Genomic DNA, 25,970 nt, shown 5'->3' with positions numbered 1-25,970 from the left:
CTGGGCCTCAGTTCCCTCATCTGTAAAAATGGGGATTAAAATATGTAAGCCCCACGAGGGACAACTTCATTAGCACAGAACAGTGCTCAGCACATAGTAAGCACTTAACAAATACCACAATTATTATTACACCGGGGCGGATACCGTCCGATCCAGACGTTAGGACACTGGGGTAGAGACCCCACAGGTCTTCGACCGTGAGCCTCGAGGATCGGGCGGGGACCGCGTCCCACCCCGTCAACTACTCGCTACCCCGGTACGGTGCTCGACACGATACCGACGCTTAAAGACCGTATTCGTCGCAACCGTAACCATCAGATCGGACGCAGTCTCTTGTCCTAGACGGGGTCCCAAGTCTAATAAATACAAACGATGGGTGGGCTCGTTAAGCGCTCATGATGGGCCCACCGCTGCGGGAGAGTCCAGAAGATCAGACAAAGAGAGACCCCGGCTCCCCCCCTCCCCGCCATCCTAAGGGGAGGGAGATGAGGGATCAGATCCCGTCTGACAGATGACCAAAACCGAGGCCCAGAGGAATCGATTGCCGCGCCGCCCAAGGTCACCCAGCCGAGTGGCGGAGCCTGGATCGGAACCCAGGTCCTCTGGCTCGCAGGCCTCGGGCTCTTTCCGTTAGGCCGGGCGGCCTCCCTGACCCGCTGTCGGTGGCTCCCGGGACAAAGGGTGTTCTCTTCCCCCTCACTCTTTTCTCCCCACTTTTAGAATTTGGTGCCGCCGGTCTAGTAACGAATTAGACACAGAGGGGTTTTCATGTCAGGAAGTCGCTTTTCCTCCCTCCCAGTCCAACCTGCCTCTTCCTCAGAAACTAGTACAGACCCTGGGGATTCCCCAAGGAGGTACCGACTCATCGTTACAAGGCACTGAGAGTGACTTAGCTAAATCCTACAGGTACATGGCCCAACTGGACTGCGTGATCACTGGAGCATTGGTGGTAAGTGCATACTATGTGCCAAGCACACACAGTACCAAGTGCTGGGCTAGATACAAGTCAACCACGTTGGACACAGTCCATATCCCGCAAGGACTACATCCCGAACTCTGCCGTCCGTGTCCCTCACTCATCCAGTTTAAAGCTCCCCCCTCCCTAGGCTGTAAACTCCTCGAGGGCAGGGATCAAATCTACTAACTCTATTATATTGTACCAGGCACTTAGTAGAGTGCTGTGCACATAGCGAGCACTCAAAAAATACGATCAGCTGATTGAGGCATACCTCAAGTTTACAACCTGCTCAGTGACTGTTTTTCTTTTATTTGGCCCTCTGGATTCCCACATTTCTCCAGCTTCCTCCTTTGTTCCTGCCCCCATTCCCACACCCACTCACGTTTTCCTGCTCCTTTTTATAGCCCGGTCAGGGCTCACGCTCTCACTCATGCACTGCGGGAAGCAGAACTGCTAGGAAAGCACCAGGATCCTTCTCTACCTGTGTGAACCCTATCTCCCTCAAGAGGGTGAGCCTTGTTTGGGACAGGGACGGTGCCTGATCTAATTGATTGGTTTATATCTGCCCCAGCATTTAGCCCAGTGCTTGGCACATAAATCAGCCCTTAACAAATCCCACAGTTACCATTTTCAGGGAAGTCGCCCTGTCCGATTTCGATATGGAATCATGTCCCGGAAAACTTCCAGGAAATGGCACCCGTGACATCACGGCCCCGTGTCGGGGTTGGCGCATGTGACACCACGGGCATCCCTTGCCCGGCATAAGGAAGGCCCACTATCCTGTGCCCCAAATGAGGGTCGGCTGTCCCGAAAAGAGCCCGCTCCCCCAGTGCCCTCCCCTCAGGACCACCTCCCCCAAAGCCAAGCTGGATAAAGGAGAAATATTGAAACCCGAACCCCTCCCGGTCCTGTTCAAAACTCCCATGCCTTAGTTCAGCGAGCTAAGGGAGTGTGTGAGTGGGAGGCATGGGGGGTTGATGGGAGGGGGGAGGGAGGAGTGATGAGGGGTGGGGAAACGAGGGCTAGGAGGAGGAAGACCTACAGGTCTTTGCTTTCTCCTAGGGCCGAATCACTTTCCTCAGGCCCAGGGCTGTCCCTGCTTGGTCCCTTCTTGAGTCTTCCAGATCCAAGGGCGGAAGAGTGGGGGCCACTGACCGGTCGGTCGTCCATCCATGGGCCCCCTTCTGGGGCCCTGTGAGCAGGGATAAAGGTACTTTCCCTTGAAAGTGACTCAACCGCTCAGCCCCCACCCCTCCCTCCCTGCCCTTAGTCCTGGCTGGCCAAGTCCCAGCACTTAGTTCCACCACCGGTTAGGGTAGGGGGGGAGCGGGGGGACGGGACACGACTCGAACTCCCTCATCCTGAACCTTCTGGAGGCCCCAGGCCCACTCTAGGCCCACTCCAGGGTGATTAAAGGCCCCCACCGGGGCAAAGTCTGTCTTTCACAAGAGTCTCGGGCTGTTGCAGTCGCTCAGAGTTCAAGGACAGCCCAGCTTGCGTGCTAACGGATCAGGCTGCATCAGAGAGGGGTGGAAGAGAGCCAGGTTTTTGGAGACAAATATTTGTTCGTTTCTCAGATTTAGTCATTCACAGGTGGATCTCCTCTAGACTGTAAACCCGTTGTGGACAGGGAAGGGAAGGTGTCTGTTATATCGTTGTGTTGTAGTCTCCCAAGGGCTAAGTACAGTACTCTGCACACAGTAAGAGCTCAATAAATACAATTGATTGATTGATTGATTGATCTTTTGCTGCTTAGGCCCTAAGGTTCGCTCTCTGCCTTCTGCTCTGTTATGGGTATAATGATGATGACGACATTATTAACGATATTTATTAAATGCTTGGGACAAGCAATGAGGTAGATGAATGATAATACGATCGAACACAATCCCTGTCCCACATGGGCCTCACCGTCTAAGGGCTTAAGAAATATAGAGAAGATACTTACGACATGGTCCTTATCAAGAAACATTTTTTTTACTGGTATTTGTTAAACAGTTCTTATGTACCAGACACTGTTCTAAGCGCTGGAAGGTACAAGTGATTAAGTTGTAGAAGGGACAGTATCATCTACATTCTAAGTAGCCCAGTGCTTAACCCGGAGACTTAATAGATAACAATCTTAATAATAATATTAAATTATGCATAATCTCAATAGATGTCTGATTTGGGTATTTTGCTATACGAATCCAAGGTTCGGCATTGTCAAGGCTATTGCAAGCTAAGGCAAGAACGTGTCTACCAACTCTGTTATATCATACTCTCCCAAGGGCTTGGGCCAGGGCTGAGGGAGCAAGGAGCCAGGAGCCAGGGCTGAGGGAGCAAGATGCCATGAGGCAGGGGCTGAGGGAGCCCGGAGTCTGAGCCTGGGCCTGGAGCCGGGACCTGCTGCGTCCCGGTGGTGGGACTCCGGATAGCGGATGGCGTCAGGGGCATCAGCCAGGCTCCTTCCAGCCAGGAGATGGAAACAGGAGGGCCGGGCCGGGGCTGGGACTAGATGGAGCCCCCCAAACCGGGCCCTTTCCTCCCCCGCCCCACTTCAGGTCAGGTGGCTGTGATTCAGGCAGTCCCATGATCAGTTGCCTTTCTCCTCGTGGCCTGGGAGGGAGCTCTGAATAGGAAATCACACATCACATCACATCACAACACACACACACACACACTCCCCTCACTCCCAATTCCTTCTGCTGCTGTACGCCTCCTACCCCCCGCAACTGAGGCACCCTCTCACGGATGCTTCCGACACCGCCGTCCTCTCCTATCTTCCAGAAATACTAACTCCCTCGGTTCAGCTCACTTTGCCCTCTCTGGGTTCTCCTCCTTTCTCTCCTTCTCAGTCTATTTCTCGGGCTCCTCCTCCTCTACCTCCTACCTGGGGGGTGGGGGTGTCCCTCAGGGCTCCATTCTGGGTCCTCTTCTCTTCTCCCTTTACAGGATTGGTAGGCATAATCCCTGCCCTCTCAAGTGAGAGTCCAAGAGGGTTGGTAGACACGATTCCTAACCTCGAGGAACTTTCAGTGTACTGTGAGCAGAGCACTGCACTGTGCCACACTGGAGAGCAGTGAGAGGCAGCAGGATTCTCCAGATAATAATACTGTATTTGTTAAGCGTAAGCACTGTACGAAATGCTGGGGTAGATACAAGTTAATGGGGTTGGACGCAATCCCCGTCCCTCGTGGGGCTCACGGTCTCCATCCCCATTTTCCAGAGGAGGTAACTGAGGCCCAGAGAAATTAGGTGAATTGCCCAAGATCACACAGCAGACAAGCGGCAGAGCCAGAATTAGAACCCAGGCCCGGGCACGATCCACTAGGCCACGCTGCTTCTCTGCAGTTTCCCCACTCCTTAGGGCCCCAGTGCTCCAGATTCACTCACTCCCCAGCTCTCCAGGTCCTCCACCCTCTCGCTCTCCAGCTCGCCACTCCCAGCTCAGCAGCCCCGCAGTTGCCCCACGAAGGGCCCCCATTGCCCCGCACAGGCCACGTTCGCCCTGAACCGCAGTGCCGCGGAGGAGGCAGGAGGTGGCGCTGTCGGCTCGGTGACGCCCGGCCCCCCTCCTCCCCCCGCCCACCGCGCTGTGTGCGCGCGCGCACCGAATACCACCGACACCACCACACCAGTGCTATATACTGAACACCTACTACTAATAATAATGTCGGTATTTGTTAGAGAAGCAGCGTGGCTCAGTGGAAAGAGCACGGGCTTTGGAGTCAGAGGTCATGGGTTCAAATCCCGGCTCGGCCACTTGTCAGCTGTGGGACTTTGGGCAAGTCACTTAACTTCTCGGTGCCTCAGTTCCCTCATCTGTAAAATGGGGATTAAGAGTGTGAGCCCCACGTGGGACAACCTGATTCGCCTGTGTCTACCCCAGCGCTTAGAACGGTGCTCGGCACATAGTAAGCGCTTAACAAATACCAAATACCAACATTATTATTAAACGCTTACTATGTGCCAAGCACTGTTCTGAGCCCTGGGGTAGATACAAGGTAATCACGTTGTCCCACGTAGGGCGCACTGTCTTCATCCCCATTTCACAGATGAGGGAACTGAGGCAAAGAGAAGTTAAGTGACTTAGTCACACAGCTGACAAGCAGCAGAGCCGGGATTAGAACCCATGACATCTGACTCCCAAGCCCGGGCTCTTTCCATTGAGCCACGCTGCTTCTCATGAATGATGATCACCATCAACAAATAACGGTATCTGTTAAGCGCTTACGATGTGCCAAGCACCGTTCTAAGCTCTGGGGGAGAATACAAGGACATCGGGTTGGACCCGATCCCTGTCCCACATCAGGCTCACAGTCTGACAGCTTACAGATGAGGTAACTGAAGCACAGAGAAGTGAAGTGACTTGGCCAAGGTCACACAGCAGACAAGCGGCGGAGGCCCGATTAGAACCCGAGTCCGCTGACTCCCAACCCAGTGTCCTTTCCACTAGGCCATGCTACTATGTTCACGGCCACTTATTACGTGCTTGGGGGGCCTGACACGAAAGATGGTACCTTTACCTTTGAGGAATTGCCATCTGAATGGGGGACACAGGTAGACACAAACTGTAAACACAGCCTAGGAATAAGAGGGAGAGCATATACAATTAGTAGAAACAACAGTAGTCAAACAATGAATAAATCAACGGAGTAAATAAATCAATATTCCATATTGTCTCACTGCATGATTTCCCACCCTTGTCCCAGATTTTTGAAGAGAAAAATGAAAGGTTATTTTTGAATGTAGGGATAGTGGATCAAGCTAGAGTAGAAAAAGGAGAATATCAGGTTGGATAAAAGTTCCTCTGCAACACGGGGCTCACAGTCCAAGTAGAAGTCCAAGTATATAATGCCCATTTTTCAGATGAGAAAACCGAGGCCCAGAGACATTAAATGACTTGCCCAATGTTACACAGCAGGTAAATAGCAGAGCCAGGATTAGAATCCACTAAGGGGAGAGGGTTTGAGCAAAGGTCATAGCCTGCTAAAACCACAGACACAGGCTGGGGCTGGGAGGGGGTTTCTTCACTGAAGCTTCCAACTCCAGTTGAAAGAGAAGAGGGTGGGAGGGGTGTGACGCACTTGGGAGAGGGCAGAAGACATAAGCAGTCTCCAGTGCCCCCTTGCCTTCCTCTTCCTCCCCCTCCTTTCTTTTCCTCTCTTTGTTTCTCCTTTGAACTTTAAACCTTGACTTGCTCTCGTTATTCTCCCTCTTCCTCACCCTCCCCGTCCCCCCAGCCTCCCCGTCCCCACAGCACTTATGTACCTATCTGCAGTTTTATTTGTATTAATGTCTGTCTGCCCCTCTAGACTGTAAACTTGTCATGGGCGGGGAATGCGTCTGTTATATTGTTGTATTGTACTCTCCCTAGTGCTTAGTACAGTGCTCTGCACATAAGAAGTCCTCTATAAATATGATCGACTGACTACTTATCAGAGCCCCTCCTCCATACTGGGGTTGCAAAAGTTATGCCAAAAAGTGGGGCATCTATGCCAATAAATTCGGTGTTAAGTGCTTAGAATGGCTGACCAGGCCAGTGACTACCCTTGCTGTCTCTCTTATGCTGTGGGGAACTAATAGCAATCCCCAAATGGTGGAATTTGTTCAGTGCTTACTATGTACCGACTACTGTGCTTAGTACTGGTATAGCTGGAAGAATCATCTTGAGAAGTGACATGGCCTAGTGGAAAGACCATAGGCCTGGGAATCAGGGGACCTGGGTTCTAATCCTGGCTCTGCCATTTATCTGCTATGTGACCTTGGGCAAGTTACTTACCTTTTCTGATAATCAGTTCCTACATCTGCAAAATGGGGATTCCTACTTAGTTTCTGAGTCTTATGTGGGAACTGATTACCTTGTATCTACCCCAGTACTTAGTACAGTGCTTGGCACACAGTAAGTGCTTAGCATAGCACTTAGAACAGTGCTTGACATATTGAGTGCTTAACAAATACCATCATTATTATTTTTAACAAATACTACAATTGTTATTATGCAAGATGATCAGGTTGGATCCAGTCCCTGTCCCACTTGGGGTTCACAACCTAAGGATCGATATGGGGAAGTGGAGAATCCCCTAATAGAGAGGACTAAAGATGGCTGCTCTGGATGCAGAAAGATGGGGCTGGTGGGAGGGGCAAGAACTCTGCAATGCCAGGATGCCAGGAGGCCATCTTGATGAAGTCTCTGGTACTGGCTTAGTACAGTGCTCTGCACCCAGTAAATGCTCAATAAATACAATTGATTGATTGATAGATACTGGCACCATCTTGAATGCCCCATGTGGTGACCACCTTGAGGAGACTGTTTATCCCATTTGCCACCTTGTCCAGCTTTGGGGCCTCAGACCCACGTGGGGTCCCCACCCTCTGCACCCCCCCCCCCATTGGCAGCAGAGCGCACCCAAGACCGGGCCCCTAGGACTAGACCACCCGGTCGAGCGTATGGGAGAGGAGCTGCCCCCACCCCATACCTCTGGGACTCCCGTCAACCTCTGCTCCAGCTCGGGGAGGACACAGGCGTCGGCAGCAGCGTGAGGCCTTCCCAACTTCCAGGACCCTGGGAAGACTGAGGCCGAGACTGCGGTTTTTATTCTGGTTACTGCTGGACTCTGAAACCCTGCCTCCTCCAGCCACGGCACCTTACTGCTCTGGTCGCGTTTATCATCTTCATTTTCTCTTACATTTTTTATTTCCATCTTTCCTAATGTGCCTTTCACTCAGTCCCTCTCCCTTCCTTACCCATGGATCGTGATCTTCCTGGGGAGCAGGAACCATGTCCAGATTCATTCATTCATTCAATCTTATTTACTGAGCACTTCCTGCGTGCAGAGCTTGGGAAAGTACAATACAATAATAAGCAGATCTCCTCTGTGTACTTTTTCGCAGGGCTTAGTACAGTGCTTTGCACGGAGTAGATAATACTGTTACTACTACTCTCTCCCTCTTCCTCCTCCCACCCCCTTTCCTGCTACTTCTCTCCCCCAGCCTCACCAACCCGGCCTTTCCTCCTCTCTTGTGACTATAGGTCACCATTTGCATCACAAGCCTCCTATTATTTCCAGGGTTTTAAGCTCAGTCCAGCTGGATCTGGGCAAACATTTGTACCATCCTCTCTATGGTAAGAGATGAATGCAGAGTGGGAAAAGCGATGGTGTGTATTACATGAGTGTACAAGGGTATGGGTGCTGTATGTATGTGTGTGGGTGTACTAGGAATCACACAAGCAAGGAAAGCTCACCTCCTGTCCCCATCCCCAGCAACTGTGTGTATTTCAAGGGCATGGATGTGTATGTGTTTTTTTCGTGGACTTTTTTTTGTGTGCCTGCATGTGAGTATATAATAGGGGTGGCACAAATAAGGAAAGCCCACCTCCCAATCCACTCCCCTCTGGGCTGGGAAGAGACGGAATCTCCAGCCTGATGTGGGAGCCTCTGGCCGGATACCGGAGTGATCCGGGAGCCCGTTTTGGGCAGGGATGGTCTCTATTTATTGCTAAACTGTACTTCCCAAGCGCTTAGTACAGTGTTCTGCATACAGTAAGCACTCAATAAATACCATTGAATGAATGAATGAATGAATCTGGGTGCCTTGACCCTCCCTCTGTCCCTCTCAACCCCCCCACCCCGTCTCCTGGGCCCGTGAGTGGCTGGCGGCGACGGTCCATTTGGAATCCACTTGCTTGACCGGCCCCACTCCTGCCCCTTCCAGAAACAAGGCGGGGCAAACCTGACCACTGCCTCTCGGGGAAGCCAAGGTGGTCCCCATGTCACAGGGACGTGGCCACGGAGGACCAAGGTGGGTTGCCGGCTGGCCGGCTGGCCGTCCGGCCGGCCGGGGCTGGGGAGGGGGGCGAGGACGGCCTCTGCCCTGCGGTGGTGCCCTGGCACCCCTTCAATGGATGTCCCCTCCGCCATCCCGGGGATGCTCGAAACGAAGCAGCCCGGCTCAGTGGCAAGCGCCCGGGCTTGGGAGTCAGAGGACATGGGTTCTAATCCCGTCTCCGCCACTTGTCTGCCGGGGACCTTGGGCAGACCGTTTCACTTCTCTGGGCCTCAATTCCTTCATCTGTAAACGGGGGATTCAGACGGCGAGCCCCACGTGGGACAACCTTCTATCTGCCCCAGCGCTTAGAACGTGCTCGGGACGGAGTGAGGGCTTAACGAATCCCCTAATGAATGATTATCATCATCGTCGTGGTTATTATTGTCCGCGGCGGCGGGTGACGGGGGAGCCTCGCGCGGGCTGACGTCACTCCCCTTTCCACGAGGAAACGGGAACTTGCCCCTTTGTGTTTTCCGCGGGAGAGGAGGACTCGGGAGCGACGGGGAGGGGTGGAGGGGTGGGTGGAGGGGTGGAGGGGTGGGTTCGGTCGCGGGGTCCCCGCGGGCGGGAGGAAAAAAGACAGGGGGGGACGGGACGGACGGAGACAGAGGCCGCCAGGCGGATACACGGAGACAATGACGGAGGGGGAGAGAGACCGAGACCCCGAGACCGAGAGACGCACAGAGAGACACATTGGCGGAAGCGGAGGCGGAGGCGGAGAGCCCGCAGGCGGAGGGGCCGCGCCGGCGCGCCCCGTCCCTTTAACTCCCCGCCCCCGGCCCCGCCTCCGCCCCCACCGCCCTTCCGCAGCCTCCCTGCTACAGCGCCTTTCTCCGGCGCGGGGCCCCGGCCCCGGCCCCGGCCCCTTCCTCTTCCCTTCCCCTCCTCGGGGTCCCAGGGAAGCGAACGCGCGGGCTCCAACCAGCTGGGCTCGCCCTCGCTCCCCCTTCCTCCTTCTCCTTCCTCCCCGGGCTCCCCCCGCCTGCCGTTCCCGCTCCTCCTCCCTCTTCTTCTTCCCTCCTCCTCCTCTTCCCTCCTCCTCCTCCTCCTCGTCCTCCTCCTCCCCGCCGTGGCCGCCCGCCCGCCCGTCCGTCCGGGACATGCGGCCTCTCCCCGCGCCGCTGCCCGCGCCGCCCCCGCCCCCGCCCCGGAGGAGGAGGAGGAGGAGCAGCAGCAGCAGCAGCAGCAGCAGCAGCAGCAGGAGGCGATGAGGCTCCGCAATGGCACCTTCCTGACGCTGCTGCTCTTCTGCTTCTGCGCCTTCCTGTCGCTGTCCTGGTACACGGCTTTCAGCGGCCAGAAAGGTGAGCGAGGGAGCGAGTGGTCGCCGGGAGGGCCCGGGAGGGCGGAGGAGGGGCGGGACCGGGGCCGGGGCGGGGCCGGGCCGAACCGAGCCGGGCCCGCCGCCCCGGGGGTCTCCTCTCCGGCTCCGCGCCGCGCATCCCTCGCCCGAGCGGCCCCCTGCCGACCCCGGCTCCATCACCCCCTCCTTCCCGACCCCGGCTCCATCATGTCTCTCCACCCCACCGGTCGGCTCCGGGCTGTGTTACCGTCCCAGCCCACCTCCGTCATTCCCCTCCCCTCCGGCGCCGTCTCCTCCGCCTCCCGGCCTCGGCCGTCTCCTTCCACCCCCACGCTCCACCGTCTCCGCTTTCTTCCCACTCTAGGCCCTCTTACCTCCCTCCGTCGCCCCCCGGCCCGCGCCCCCCGGCTCCATCATCTCCCCCCTTTACCACCCCTCCAGATTCCATCATCTCGGCCTTCCGGACCTTCCCCCGAGCTCCGTCACCCCCTCGCCCCCCCGGCCCCGGCCCCGGCCCCGGCCCTGGCCCTCTTCCAGCCTCCCCGGTCTCCATAATCTTCCCCCCTTCCCACCTCAGGCCCCTCTGTGGGGCTCCGCGTTCCGTGTGCCCCCTTGGCCATCCTCCTCCCGCCGGCAGCCCCCCGCGCCCCCACACACCCCGCCTCGCCTGTCCGGGAGAGCGGCAGAGCGGTGGGAGAGCCGTGGGGCGCCGAGTGAGGCCCGGTTACCCGGCTTAATTGTGGCCACCGAGCCCCGGGAGATGTAGGGGCCGACGCCTCCCTTGCTTGGGATCTGGGGTGCTCCCCCAAGTAGCTGGTAGCGTCCCCGGACAGTAACCCGTTTGGCCAGAAGGATACCGGGGGGAGAGGAGGGACGTGTCTTCGCCTGTGACCCCAGCTCTTGGTCCACTCAGCCCGGCAGGAGCATCTGTGGGAGGCGGAGCGCGAGGTGGAGCCGGACACCGGAGGGGCGGGGGACGGGGGCCGAGGCCCAGGTTCCCGGGAACCCGGGGACGGGGACCGAGGCCCAGGTTCCCACCCGGGGACGGGGGCCGAGGCCCAGGTTCCCACCCGGGGACGGGGGCCGAGGCCCAGGTTCCCACCCAGAGGTTAGAGTGCCGACCCCGGTGGGCCCGGCCGGTGCCCCCGGCCGGTGCCCTCGGCCGGTGCCCTCGTGGTCCCGCTCCGGTTCCAGCGGGACCCCCGGCCTGGGAGCTCGGGGAAGTCCCTCTGGGCCTCCGGCATCCAGACAGCGTCTGGCAGGGGACGGACATACTTTGGATCCCTCTCAGTCAATCAGTCGGTCAGTCAATAGTGTGCACACTCTGGGCTGCACTGGGCTGAGGGTCTGGGAGAGAACAATGCCCAGGTACCCGGTGCTTCGTGCCAGGGAACGCTGCAAACAAGCACATCCCAGAGCTGGGTGTCCTGCCCGCTGCCCCGGCCCCGGGGGAGGGAGCCGCTTTCCCTGCCCGGTTCCCAGAGTCCACGGAGTGCGACGGCTGCCCCTTCGAAGATGAGTTAGATGCCCGGGCTTGCCCAGAGAACTGAGCTTCCAGTCCGGACTGGAAAGGCTCAAAATGGAGACTTTTTGCCCTACATTTAGTGCTTGACACTCTGTTGCTTTCCCCCCACTTGCACTCGATGTAGTGTCTGCCTCCCCTACTAGACTCCTAGCTCCTTGAGAGCCTGGGTCGCGCCTATGTACTTTGTTGAGTTGTGCCCTCTCGAGCATTAGCACGATGCTCTTCACAAAAGAAGCCCTCCATAGATACTATTGATTGATTAGTCGAAGACTGCCCCCTGTTCTGCCCCACACACAAAATGAAAAGCTGGTCTCGCCTCTGGCTTCAGCCCCTACAAAGGGCAGAGTGGGGACTGGAAGGTGAGCCCGTTGTTGGGTAGGGATTGTCTCTCTCCGTTGCCGAATTGTACTTTCTAAGCGCTTAGTACAGTGCTCTGTGCACAGTAAGCGCTCAATAAATACGACTGAATGAATGAATAAGGGACTGCCACCAGCTGTGTCAGCTGTTTACTCCGAACAGTGGTGGCGGCGGCGGGGGGGAGGGGGGGGGGGGGGGGGGGGGGGGGGGGGGGGGAAGGCAGGCTTCAAAGACCTAACAGGCTCCAAAGCCACCACCTTGGGGCGGGCATGGAGGGGACCTTTCGGTCCCAATTAGCGAACTCCCCTGGCTGGTCAGAGGCCCGGGATGAGGGAGGCCGGGAGTGAGCTGTGGGGGCAGCCGCCCCGCTGAGCAGACAGTCCCTCCCACAGTCCTCTCTGCCCTGAAAGCCTGCCAGAGCCGAATCTTGCCTTCTGAGACCCTCTGTTCGGAACTGCCGGGAAGAGCCATCCCTTGCAGCTCAGCTGGTAGAACCCGGAGCTGCGGCCCTCGGAAGGTTGTGTCCACCCCTTCCTGGCTGGCGCTTCCCTCCGCACCCCCACTTCTGTCCCCCGTGCCCCAATCTGGGAAGTGCCCCTACTCCCTCTCCCTTCTGCAGCGCCTTCGCAGTGGGCTCTGTACCCTTTAAGCAATCAATGGATGGTATTTATTGAGCGCTCACTATGAGAAGAGCACTGGACTGTGCACTTGGGAAGGTACAGTACCACAGAATTAGTGGGCGTGTTCCCCGCCCATAGCAAGCTTACAGTCTAGAAGGGACATGATATTCACCCCCATCCTCAGCCCCACAGCGCTTATGTTCATTCCGTTAAATTTGTTTTAACGTCTGTCTCTCCCCTCCCTCTAGAACATATTCTCCTTTGGGCAGGGAATGTGTCTACCAAATCTGTTTACCTTGTGCTCTCCCAAGGGCTTAGTGCATAGCTCTGCTCACCATAAGCGCTTAGTACAGTGTTTTGCACACAGCATTCAATAAATACAATTGAATGAATGAAGTGTTCAACAAATACCATTGATTGCTTCCTGCCACAGGAGACCCCAGCTCTAGTCCCAGTTCCATGATACACCCATGGGGTGTCCTTGCGCATATTGCTTCACTTCTCTATACCTCAGTTTCCCCATCTGTAAAATGGGGTAAAATACCTACTCTTTCTCTCAGAGATTGTGACCTTGGTGTGATGCAGGCTGCAGTCTGATTGGATTATCTTGAATCTTCCCCCAGCGCTCAGCACAGAAAAAGCACTTTGTGAAGAGCACAGGCTTGGGAGTCAGAGGTTGTGGGTTCTAATTCTGGCTCTGCCACTTGTCAGCTGTGTGACTTTGGGCAAGTCACTTAACTTCTCTGTGCCTCAGTTACCTCATCTGTAAAATGGGGATTGACTGTGAGCCCCAGGTGGGACAGGGACTGAGTCCAACCTGATTAGCTTGTATTTACCCCAGAGGTTGGTACAGTGCCTGGCACATAGTAAGCACTTAACAGAAACCATAAAGAAGAAGAAAAAACAGATAAGCTCCTTTAGAGCAGGGATAATTAATTCATGGTATTTATTGTGCACTTACTCTGCACACAGCACTGTGCCAAGCGCTTGGGAGAGTATAGTAGAGTTATTACCTATGCTCCCAGAAGCAGCATGGCTTAGTGGAAAGAGCCCGGGCTTGGGAGTCAGGGGATGTGGGTTCTAATTCCGGCTCTGCCACTTGTCTGCTGTGTGACCTGGGGCAAGTCACTTCATTTCTCTGGGCCTCAGTTACCTCATCTGTAAAATGGGAGTTAAAAGTGCCAGCCCCACGCGGGACAACCTGATTAGCCTGTATCTACTCCAGCATTTAGAGCAGTGCTTGGAACATAGTAAGCGCTTAACAGATACCATTATTATCATCATTATTATTATCCCTGCCCTCAAGGAGCTTACAATTTAAGGGAGGAGGCAGACCCTAAAGTAAATTACAAGTAGAGGGAAGCAAAAAGAGTTTAAAGGCGCAGTTTGGCAGAAAGAGTGAATACCCAAGTACTTAAGTGACAGGAAGTGATGAATTGTCACTTGGGGGGAAATAGGGTGAGGAGATGAGAGATTAATGAGAGAGAAGCCTCCCAAAGGTGATGGGATTTCAGTAGGGAGAGCACTGCTCTGCTGGCTATGAAGGGGGAGGAACTTTTCATTCTTTCATTTGTATTTATTGAGCGCTTACAGTGTACTAAGCAGAAGGGAAGCTTGTGAGCAAGATGGAGTGGTGGGTGAACTCCTCCATAAAAAGGGAATTAAATGCATGTTCTCCCCCCTCTTAGACTATGAGCCCCATGTGGAACAGTGATTGTTTCTGATTTGATAGTATTGTATCAGTGCTTGACACATAGTAATAATAATAATTATGGCATTTGTTAAGTGCTTACTATGTGCAAAGCACTGTTCTAAGTACTGGGGAGGATACAAGGTGATCAGGTTGTCCCACTTGGGGCTCACAGTCTTCATCCCCATTTTACAGATGAGGTAACTGAGGCACAGAGAAGTTAAGTGACTTGCCCAAAGTCATACAGCTGACAAGCGGCCGAACGGGGATTTGAACCCATGACTTCTGACTCCCAAGCCCGTGCTCTTTCCACTGAGCCACGCCGCTTAAGCGCTTAGCAAATACCACAATAATTAATGTTGTTATTAGAAGGTGAAGGAGGGAGCTGAGGTGTCCAGGTTCTCGGCCCCTAAAGTATTTGAACCTTTGTACTGTCCCCAAAACAGCTCAAATGTATTTGTAACTTTCCTCAAACTCTGACTGCTACCTGGCCCCCTCCCCATTCTCTCCCTTCACTCCCGTTCACCCATTTAACACTCCCTGGTAAGTGACTGTCGAACGTAAGTACAGCTATTTCTGTTAAAACACACACACACACATGCTCGTGTACACACACACACACACACACACACACACACACCCCCCCCCCCCCCCCCCCAAACTATATTGAATGGAAAAAGCAAGTTGGAGCCTGCATTTTTTTTATTTCCCATGCTGCCCATCCTGTCTCTCGAGTGGGGGAATGCTTGAAGGCTGGGTTGCTTAGCCAGTTGTTAGCCATTCGCCTTAATGCCTTTGTAATTGAGCATCTGAGCCCCAAGTTATTGGGTGACCCCTAGTTTAGGAAATCACTCCTCTTCCACCTTAAAGTTTATGCACAGGTGACATTGTTGTGGCACTGCCACCCCGAACTATTGAGTGATTGTGTGCTATGGGGAATGGAGCTGCCATTTGATTTAATTTTGATCATCTGGAAGTTTGCTTCTAGGGAAGTGATTGATTTCAGCTCCAAAGTGACCGAAAGTTTGGCAGATGCCAGCACTTGGGGAAGGAATAGGGCTTTTTTTTTTTTTTGCAAGCATCCACACAAACTCGGGTAAAAGCATTTTCTTTCCCACTAACAGTTGGGAAATATCAATACACGGCATCTCCTTTCAGGCAGCTTGAAAAACATTTCAATGGGAGGCTGCAGAAAAATTTGTTTTATGTTGAAACCCAACCAAGTTAGGAGAGGGTTTGAAGTTGGAGAGAGCTCTCCATCAAGGCCCTCAGCCGGACTTGGAAATCAAGTCGGCTCTGGGTAGCAGGTTTGAGAGCCGGGCAGGAGTTTCTGGTTTACGCCTCACCAGACTTGGGAGACCCCCCCCCCCCACCCCCGCCCCAGCCTGGAGAGCCCTCGGTCCTTTCTCTTCTCCAATGGATTTTCAATTCCGTGGGAAGGAGGGGGTGGTGGGAGTGTGGGGTCAAAGCTGGGTAGCAGAGAGAGGATGTTCTCTCTGAAGTCTGAAAGTTGAGAGTTTCGCTGTGGATGAAGAGAACGGAAAAAGTGTGTTTGCCCCTGCATCTATTTTATACATTATTTGTATATATGTATTTCCCTTGGGTTATCTTTTCTCCCTTTCCTACCTGCAGTCTTACCCTTCCCCTGCTGCATACCTCCCCGACCCCTCTGGGGTATTCAGACCAAATACTTGAGACATAAATGGAGGAGGACTTGGCATAATCAGAGATCTGCTGCTTTGTTCCCTCTGCTCCTGTCTCCCCACTGCTAACCCCTCCCTATTTTTCCAGTGAAGCTGCCCAGGAGCAGAAAAAGCCAAACAGTGCAGGCTAGCGGAAGGAACTCAGCTTGGGGAGTCAGGAGACCTGGGTTCTTATCCCAGCTCTGCCATTTGCTTGTTGCGTGACTTCCGGCAAGTCACCTAGTTTCTCTGGGCCTCAGTTTCCTCACCTTTAAAATGGGGATAAAATTCCTATTGTCTCTCCCTTTTAGACTGTGAGCTCCGTATGGGACAGGGACTGTTTCTGATTTGATTAGTAGCCTGTTTCCATTCAATGATTGGTACCTCATAAGTCTTTTACATTTATTATTATGATTATGATGATGATTATTATTATTATTATTAAGTGCTCCACACACAGTAAGTGCTCAATAAATATGATTGACAAGTTTATATTCATATTGTTTCTGGATCAACACAGTTGCATGTGTGATGTCTTTGGGATAGCAAGGGTCGTAGGGGTGTGGGTAGTGTCCAGACATAGACTAAAGGTAGAAGGAGCAGCGTGGCATAGTGGATAGAAGGTCATGGGTTCTAATCCCGGCTCTGCCACTTGTCTGCTGTGTGACCTCGGGCAAGTCACTTCACTTCTCTGGGCCTCAGTTACCTCATCTGTAAAGTGGGGATTGAGACCGTGAGCCCCATGTGGCTCGATTTGCTTGTATCCACCCCAGCGCTTAGTACAGTGTTTGGCACATAGTAAGCACTATATAAATACCGTAATTATTATTAAGGATCTTGGGACGCTGTTGCAGACTGGAGCACTGAGGTCTTGGCAGGCTGGTGGGAAGGGGAAGGCCCTGATCTCTCCACACCCAGGACGCTGAGCTGGACACTGTGCCCTGCAGACAGCTGTCCTCCCCGAGGTAACTGGGCTGGGTGGCGCTGGAGACCCAGTTCCCTCCTTAAACCAATCAATAGTATTTTTTCAGCTCTTATTGTGTGCCGAGCTTGGGAGAATACAAACGATGAAGGTGGAAAACATCCAAGAGGCTAGAGGCTTAATGGACAGTGCAAGGGAGTGGGAGTCTGGAGACAGGGGTTCCAGGCTCTGCCACGTGCCTGCTGTGTGACTCAGGGCACTCACTTAACCTCTCTGGGCCTCAGTTTCCTCATCTGTCAAACGGGGATAAAATATTCTCCTTTCCCCTTAGCCTGTGAGTCCCATTTGTCTAATCTAATTATTCTGTAACTTCCCCAACATACTGTAAACTGTAAGCTCGTTGTGGGCAGCGAATGTGTCTGTTTATTGTTGTGTTGCACTCTCCCAAGAGCTTAGTACAGTGCTCTGCACTCAGTAAGCACTCAATACAATTGAATGAATGAATTGAGCATAGTGCTTGGAACATAGAAAGTGCTTCACAAATATTATTATTAGACATAAAATAAATGAAAGCTCACAGCTTGCCCTCTCCACCCTTCCTGCAGTTGGTTTAGGGGGAGGAATGGTTGGGAGGAATTTTTTAATTCTCCCCTCTAGCACACTGAAGGGGGAGTTGAAGAGGCACAAAGACCCTGTTCAGGCGGATGGTTGCGGCTCCGCAGGCATGTGTAGGTAACCCCGACCTCAGGAGAACCGTGAGGGCTGGGAGAATTTGGGAGGGGAAAGGGAATGTGGAAATGCTATGTCTGTCCTCAGCCCAACCCTAGAAACGGTCCCCTCCCCTCCACTTGCCGTCTTGCCAAGACTTGGGGAGTTTCGGGTTCTAATCCAGGAACCAGAAAGTCCTCCCGGCTTTACCGCGTGCCCCCACAGGTGAGGGTTGAGGGGAGAGCTCTCTGTTTGCCCGGAAGCAATGTTGGTTTTGGCAAAGGTGGAGAGTCATAAGCTTGGAGGCCTGCCCTTCCCTCTGAGAGAGTGGCAGGACTGAAAGAGGCGGGGAGGTCAGGCCCAGGGTGAGGAGGCGACAGGACTTTGGCCACCCTCCACGGGAGGGTAGGAGCAGTTGGGTTGGGCTGCCTCAGCTTCCGGGTAGGGTGCTTCTGCCCCAAGGGAAGCAGGGTGGCATAGTGGATAGAGCCCAGGCCTGGGAGTCAGAAGGACCTGGGTTCTAGTCCTGGCTCCACCAATTCTCAGCTGCATGACCTTGGGCAAGTCGCTTCACTTCTCTGGGCCTCAGTTTCCTCATCCATAAAATGGGGTTCCAGTACCTGCTCCCCCCCACCCCCTTACACCATGAGCCCCACATGGAGCGTGGAATCTTTTGAAGCTAATGGTATTATATCAGCTCCAACACTTAGGAAATAGTAAGTGCTTAACAAATGCTATCATTATTATTGTTATCGTTGTTGTCGCTATGATCCCCTGTGGGTCCTCCCTCACACTCTCCAAGATGCGACGGAGAAGTCTAAAGTTAAAAAGTCGGTCCATCGATTATATTTATTGAGGACTTATCTTGTGCAGAGCCCTGTACTGAGCTCTTGGGAGAGGACAATCCAACAGAGTCGCTAGACACATTCTCAGCCCACAAGGGAGTGTACAGTCTAGAGGGAGGAGTTTACAGGTTTGAGAAATCAAAACTGATTTTTACTCCGAGCAGGGAACAGGCACCACCTGAAGTTGGCTCTGCTCTAGTAATTAGGGGCTTTGCCGTTGACTCTTGAGTGGGAGTGAGCAGGGGATGGTGAACAGATTAAAGTAGGATTTTAGGAAAAGGGAGGGACTGAGAAAGATTGCTTAGAAAATGCTTGAAAGCCGTAGTGGGGAGGGTCCCATCCCGGCAGAATGGAAAGCTTCCATGCAAGTTGCTTGGGCTGCTCTCAAAACCTTCTTGTTGTGGTGAAAATGTAATTTATTTCCCTTCCCATGTTTGTGTATTTCACAAGGAAATGATTTTGAAAACAAATGGAACTCATTTAACCTGGTTGAGAAGGCTCAAGTGTCCCCTCCTTTGAGGGAGGTGGAACACCCTCCCGCCCCCGGCAAGAGTCCCAGAGGAGGAGAGGGGAGAATGTTGCTTAGAAGAGAAAGTAACCAACCAATCAAATGTATTGAGCGCTTACCATGTGCAGAGCACTGTACTAAATGCTTGGGAGAGTACAGTATAATAGAGTTGGTAGACAGTCCCTGCCCACAGTGAGCTTGCAGTGGGAAGAAGAGACACATTAATGGGAATAAATGATTTATGGATATGTACATAAGCGCTGTGGGGCTGAGGGAAGGGGTGAATAAAGGGAGCAAATCCAAGTGCAACGGTGATGCAGAAGGAAGTGGGAGAAGAGGCATTGAGGGTTTAGTCAGGGAAGGCTTCCTGGAGGAGATGTGCCTTCGATAAGGCTTTGAAGGGGGGGAGAGTTATTGTCTGTTGGATATGAAGATGGGACTTGGGTGAGATAGGAGATAGAGATCGATGAGATGGAGGTACAATCACTTAGTCTGGCCTCCTGGCTTCTGGCCCAGGACCTCCAGGTCACCAAATTGACATCTGCGCTTGTGGATCAATGTGAAATCCGATTTGGATGGGCAGCTGCAGCTCTGTGACACTCGGGGCACAGCGAAGGAGTCGTTGAGGCATTTACTAAGTATAGGGCGCCCTATGACGCAGTGGGGAAGGTACTACAGGCCACCACTCTCCCCACCTTCAAAGCCGGACCAAAATAACATCTCTTCCAAGAGGACTTCCCCAATTTAAGTCCTCATTTCACCTACTCCCTCTCCCTTCTGCATCACCTGTGCACTTTATAAAATGGTATTTAAGCACTTAGTATGTGCCAGGCACTGCACTAAGCGCTGGGGTAGTGTCACACCCCAGTAAGGTATGTCAGTATGGAGATCACAGGATAATGGAGACCCTTGGGTGTCTGTGGACTGTCACAATAGCAAGTTTAGTGTGAAAACTGCAACAAAGAAAAACAGTAACCAATTAATGAAGGATTGGAGTGGGGGTGGGAGGATCACCTGGTTAGCGTGTTAACGTGGCCCTGGGGCAACTCATCCAGAAGAGAAGCAGCATGGTGTAGAGCACGGGCCTGCGAGTCAGAAAGTCATGGCCTCTAAAAATCTATGATTAGATTATGGCTCATAATCTATGTGGCTCAGTGGTTCAGCCACTTGTCTGCTGTGTGACTTTTGGCAAGTCATTTCACTTCTCTGGGCCTCAGTTACCTCATCTGTAAAATGGGGATTGAGACCGTGAGCCCCATATGAGACAGGGATGTGTCCGACCTGATTTGCTTGTATCCATCCCAGCACTTAGTACAGTGCCTGGCACATAGTAAGTGCTTAACAAATACCCCAATCATCATCATCAGATGCACCCCTTCGGCTAGATGATGAGCATAGAAAACCGCAAAACCTAAGTGCAGTTCGGGGAGAGGAAGGGGAATACTCACAAGAAAACACCAGAAAAGAACAAGCCGGAGTCCCCGTAATCCCTGCATTTTGTCACGGATTCCCCCAGATGTCCCCCAGCTATGCGGTGTCCCGTGATCAGCCCCAACACCGGTTTACGGAAGCCCGATAAACCCTTGGCAGGAGTGGGAGCGGATCATTGAGAGCCAAGAGTCTGGGTACCTTCCAATTCCTTGGCTACCCAGAAGGCGCTCCCCTCCTCCCTACCAACCCCCCCCCCCCATTTTTGAGGAACACACAAACTGCAGGAACAGAAGATTTAACTGCATGGTCAGGCTGTTGAGCTCACCCTGGGAGCTATGCCTACATGTCCCTTACAAGGATCTGAAATGGCAGCCTTTCTAAAATGGAGCCAGTCATGTCAGGCTAACAGGTAATCAGGTTGAACACAGTCCATGACCCACACGGGGCTCACATCTTAATCCCCATTTTACAGATGAGTAAATTGAGGCACAGAGAAGTGAAGTGACTTGTCCAAGGTCACACAGCAGACAGGTGGTAGAGCCAGGATTAGAACCCAAGTCCTGACTCCCAGGCCTGTGCTCTGTCCACTAGGCAACACTGCTTACCCTTTAAGTACTTGTAAACTGGTGAACAGGGAACATGTCTGCTAATTCTCAAGCACTCACCCCACCTTCTGCCCGAGCACTTATGGACATATCTGTAATTTATTTATATTAATGTCTGTCTCCCCCTCTAGACTGTAAGATCCTTTTTTCCATGGTATTCATTAAGGGCTTACTATGTACCAGGGACTTAAGTGCTGGCTTCTGGCCTCTTTTAAAATCTCCCAGCCATTCCTCCTGGGATCTGCTAATGATCCCAGGACCCGTGTCTGACCAGATTAGTTTGAATCTCTCCCCTTGCCCCCCACCCCCAGCACTTAGTACAGTGCTTGCCACATAGTAAGCACTTTACAAGCACTACCAATAAAAATAATAATAATTGCATTTTTTAGTTGCTTGTTGTGTGAAGTTGTGCCTTAGCCAGGGTCCCACAGCAGGCAGTGAGCCAAGATTAGAACCTGGGCCCTCTGATTCTCAGGCCCTGGGCTCTTTTCATTAGGCCAGGGTGTTCCTCTATTAATAGCAGTACTAGACAAGATTCTTCTCTCTCCCCCGCACCCCCTTCCCTAAACTGCTACTGTGTCATTGCAGCACTGCAGGCCTGAGGAGAAGGACTCTTCCTCCAGCAGCGAGATGGGGCATTGGCGAGTGTTGGGTGCAGGATTCTGGATAAACAGAAGGTTTTGGTCCTTTTGGGCAGTGAAAATGACCCCTTAGGGCTAGACTTTGATGCTCTGAAGGGCTGCCTGCTGGATCCCCTCACTGTAGGGGAAATTAATGGAGCCAAGGCTCCTGCTGGGCTTTGTCACTGGTTTGTGCCCTGAGGCCTCCCTCTGAAGAGGAAACCCATAGTAGAGTTCTGCTGGAGATTCCTAACTCTTTTTTTAATGGTACTTTAGTGCTTACTGTGTGCCAAGCATTGTTCTAGGCACTGGAGTAGAAACAAGGTAAGCAGGCCAGATGCCGCCCCTGTCCCACGTGGGGCTCCCAGTCCAAGTAGGAGGAAAAGGTATTGAATGCCCATTTTGCAGTTGAGGAAACTGAAGCACCGAGACTTACCCAGGGTCACACAAGTAGGAGGAAGAACAGGTATTGAATGCCCATTTTGCAGTTGAGGAAACTGAAGCACCAAGACTTGCCCAGAGTCACACAACAAGCAAGTAATAATAATAATAATTTGGTATTTGTTAAGCGTTTACTATGTGCCAAGCACTTTCTAAGCACTGGGTAGATACAACATAATTAGGTTGTCCCTCGTGGGGCTCACAGTCTTAATCCCCATTTTACAGATGAGGTAACTGAGGCACAGAGAAGTTGTGACTTGCCCAAAGTCACACAGCTGATAAGTGGCAGAGCTGGGATTAGAACCCATGACCTCTGACTCCCAAGTCCGTGCTCTTTCCACTGAGCCACGCTGCTTCTCATGGGTGATCTGGGATTAGAACCCAGGCCATCTGGCTCCCAGGCTGATGCTTTATCCACTTCGCTGCACTGCTTCCAAGGCTCTGTCGGGGCTGGAGTTGATTGGATTTATTTTGGCCCTTCTAGTTGTACGTTTTTGTCTCTCTTCTCCCTCCACCCCCCATTAGAGCAGAAAGACCTTGGGGGCAGGGAATGGGTCCTCTGTGTATTCTGCATTTTCCAAGCGCCCAGTGCAGTGCACCGCACCAAGTGGGCACTCAGTAAATGCTGCTATTGCTGTTAAATCAGCGTCCTCACCCAGGTGCCTGGCCCCTCCCGCACCCCAGCCCCAGCCAGTGGGTACTAAGGTGGAAGGTTGGGAACAGTGGTGTGCACTTCAATTTACTCCCAGAGGCTTCTGGGAGAGTTGTGGGGGTGCTGTCATGGGATGTGCTGCTGGGGCTTGGAAGGGGGAGGCAGGATAATGGCTCTCTCTGTTCTGTGGGGAATGCAAAACCCCCTCCTGGGATGGGGGCACACAGGAGGGAGGCTGCGTGGGGGTGGGGGTGGAGCTGGCCAGCATTCCAGGGGGGGATGGCCAGCCGGGGTTTCCTGGGGGGTGAGGGAGGGCTTGAGGCCTGAGTGAACTCAGCCCCGGCCAGCCCTGCCCCATGCCTCGGGGTGGCCCCCGGGGGGCGGGGGGGCATTCAGCCACCGACCGTGAACGAGGAGGGGGCAGCTTGGGTGGTCAGTGCTGACCTTGGCCCAGTCCCCGGCAGCAGGTCCCCATCGCTGATGCCCACCCCGGCCCCTAGCCTCCCGTCACACTCTGCCCCGGGACCCTTCCTGGCCCTGTTGCGTTTGGTTTGGCTCGTGGTCAGGGGCTGACTGGGGCAGGCATCTGACTGAGGGCAGGAGACTGACCTCCCCGGGGGCCCCAGGGGACTGGTGGGCTTCAGGGTGGGACTTTAGGTCGGGACCAGCCGACCACCGGGGAGAGCCGCACGCGGCACCAAACAGCCCAATCAATCGATTGTATTTATTGAGCGCTTATGTGTAGAGCACTGTACTGAGCGCTTGGGAGAGTACAGTACAACAGTGAACAGACACATTCCCTGCCCAAAACGAGCTTACAGTCCTGGGGAATGCAATGGGTAAATAAAGGATGCAGTCTGTTGTACTCTCCCAAGAGCTTAGTACTGTGCTCTGCACACAGTGGATTGTTAGGTCCGTGAGAGCAGAGATCCTGCCTACCAACTCTATGGGACTCTCCTAACTGTACGCATGTGCGTGCACACACAGATTCTCTCTCTGTCTCTCTCAGAGGATATCAGACTTTTCCCTGGTCCTGTGACTCTTTTGATTTGTCAAAGGGAAATCACACTGCCTGAGGAGGAAAGAGAGGGAAACTTTGGGGTGGGAACTGGTCAGTCAGTCAGAAGTATGTATTGAGCACTTACTGTATTTGGCACACTGAACTAAGCACTAGGGAGAATACAGTGCAATAGAATGGGGAGATATGATCCCTGCCCTTAAGGAGCTTACAATCTAGAGGGGGAGATGTTACTGGTAGGGAAAGTAACCTAGTCTGATGATTTGTACATAAGTGCTGTTGGGGGTGGGGAGTTGGGACTGAATAACCAAATGCTTAGGGGTGAGTACTCAAGTTCTTGGGTAACTCATAAGTGTTGAAGTGGCAATAGAGAGGCAAATACGGTGTTATCTATATTTTATTTTAATGCCTGTTTCCTCAGCTAGATTGTATGCTCCTCGTGGGTAGGGATCGAGTCTACCAATTCTGTTGTACTCTCCGAAGAACCCAACAAGCACTCAATAAATAGCATTGATTGATTGACTGGAAGATGAGCAATTAGGATGGGCCCCCTGGAGGAGATGGGATTTCAGAAGGATTTTGAAGATGGAGAGAGCAGTAATCTGTCACTTGTGAAAGGGGAAGGAAATCCAGGCCCAAGGAAGGACGTGAACAAGGAAGGAGAAACAAGAGCGAGGCACAGAGAGCAGGTTTGGTGTGAGAGGAGCAAACCATGTGGGCTGGGGGGGTTGTAGTGGGAGAGGAGCCAGGTCAGGTCAGAGGGGGAGAGCTGATTGCCTGAAAACTGATGGTCTGGAGTCTGCTTGATGCGGAGAGCTATGGGCCACCACTGGAAGTTTTTGAGGAGTGGGAGATGTGGGTAGAACAATGTCCAGAGCGTCTATCTGCCGAGCATCCTCCCTTCCCCTTCCTCCTCTCGCTGAGCCCTGGCTTGCCTCACATCATCTACTCTCTGGACTTGTCCCTTCTAGTGTCTGGCCTCACCTTCTGCTAACACAGAAATTAAAATGGAATCCCCTAGGCCCCAGCCATTAGCTTCTCTCCACTCCTGAGATCCTGACCATTAGCTTCTCTCGTCTTCCACCCTGGACTTTAGTTTCTTTCTATCAGCTCTTGGTTTCTCTCCCCAGGCCATTAGCATCTTTCCACATATGGAGCCCCAGCCATTAACTTCTTTCCATGCCAAACATTGGCCCTTCATTATGCCTCGGTTTCCCATTGTTGATCCCATTTCCCCTGGGGCTCGTTGTTTGCCTCTTGATAAAAGGCTTGCTATTTTTTCACATTCAATAGATTATGCCCATTAACTACTTTTGGAGGAAATTTAAGCTATTTTATTGGATTTCTCTTTTGTCTAAAAGTTAGGCTAACTGCTCACAGTTCCTGCAGAAGAGAGGGGTATAGCCAGCCCCTCAGCAGAGCAGTTGAAAAACAAAACAGCCAAAGTCTCCAGACGTTTTTGCGGTCTCTGAAGACCTCTGGAAACTCATTCAGCTTGTTCTACTAGGGTTTCCGCTTTGTCCTTCAGAGAAAGGGGTTCAGGGCAGTGATCCAGCTGTCCTCTCTTTCTGGGGTTTGCTACCCCAGGGGAGCAGTGTGGCCTAGTGGAAAGAGCATAGGTTTGGGAGTTAGGGGATCTGGGTTCTCATCCCAGCCCCATGGCTGGCCTACTGTATGCCCTTGGACAAGTCATTTAACTTCTGGGCTTCGGGTCCTTCATCTGAAAATGGGAATTAAATACCTGTTATCCTACCCCTTAGACTGTAATCCCTGTATAGGACAGAGACTCTCCCCAATCTGATTATATCTACCCCAGAGTTTAGCACAATGCTGAACCCACAGCCCAGGACAGTCAGAATTCCCGATTTCCATCTTCAGAGGTGAGAAGGTCCCTGGGCAGGGCTGGGCACTGCCCAGGGCCTGTTGACTCTTCAGTTGGGAAGGCCCCTCAAGGGGCCCTCGAGCTCCCTCGAAGAATGACTCACCTATTCCTTCCCTCCTTTCTCTAGCCCAGAGGGCCGTCTTTTCAGGTTGGGGTTGGAAGCTACTAGTGGCTGAGCAATTTGGTTCATGCAGTCCAGGAGGGCCCGAGACCCAGTGGTGGGGCAAAGGAGGAAGAAAGGAGGTAGCGATCTCAGCCACATGCTCTCCTTTCCTTTCAGGATCTTTGCTCCTGCTCGGACCCAGTTTGAGTGTGTGAAAAGTCAGAGTTCACATGGCACTGCTAGCCCTCCCACCTCTCAGCAGGGGCCTTTTGGCCCAATCCAGATCCAACC

At 53.0% G+C, this 25,970-nt stretch overlaps 1 protein-coding gene across 1 annotated transcript in view; it reads left to right on the top strand.

Annotated features, from left to right (window-relative positions):
* The first annotated feature begins 9,927 nt into the window (after positions 1–9,927).
* The window catches only part of MGAT4B (alpha-1,3-mannosyl-glycoprotein 4-beta-N-acetylglucosaminyltransferase B), a 54,458-nt gene continuing 38,415 nt past the window's right edge, over positions 9,928–25,970 (top strand). The window contains exon 1 of the mRNA XM_029053047.2: positions 9,928–10,071. Within this exon, the coding sequence (XP_028908880.1) occupies positions 9,975–10,071 (97 nt within the window). The 5' untranslated portion in view covers positions 9,928–9,974. The remainder of the gene's footprint in view (positions 10,072–25,970) is intronic.

This window comes from Ornithorhynchus anatinus, chromosome X2 (genome assembly GCF_004115215.2).
Source record: "Ornithorhynchus anatinus isolate Pmale09 chromosome X2, mOrnAna1.pri.v4, whole genome shotgun sequence".
In the NCBI taxonomy this organism is placed as follows: domain Eukaryota; kingdom Metazoa; phylum Chordata; class Mammalia; order Monotremata; family Ornithorhynchidae; genus Ornithorhynchus; species Ornithorhynchus anatinus.
The sequence above is the reverse complement of the archived record's forward strand: the minus strand, read 5'-3'. Positions and strand labels throughout refer to the sequence as shown.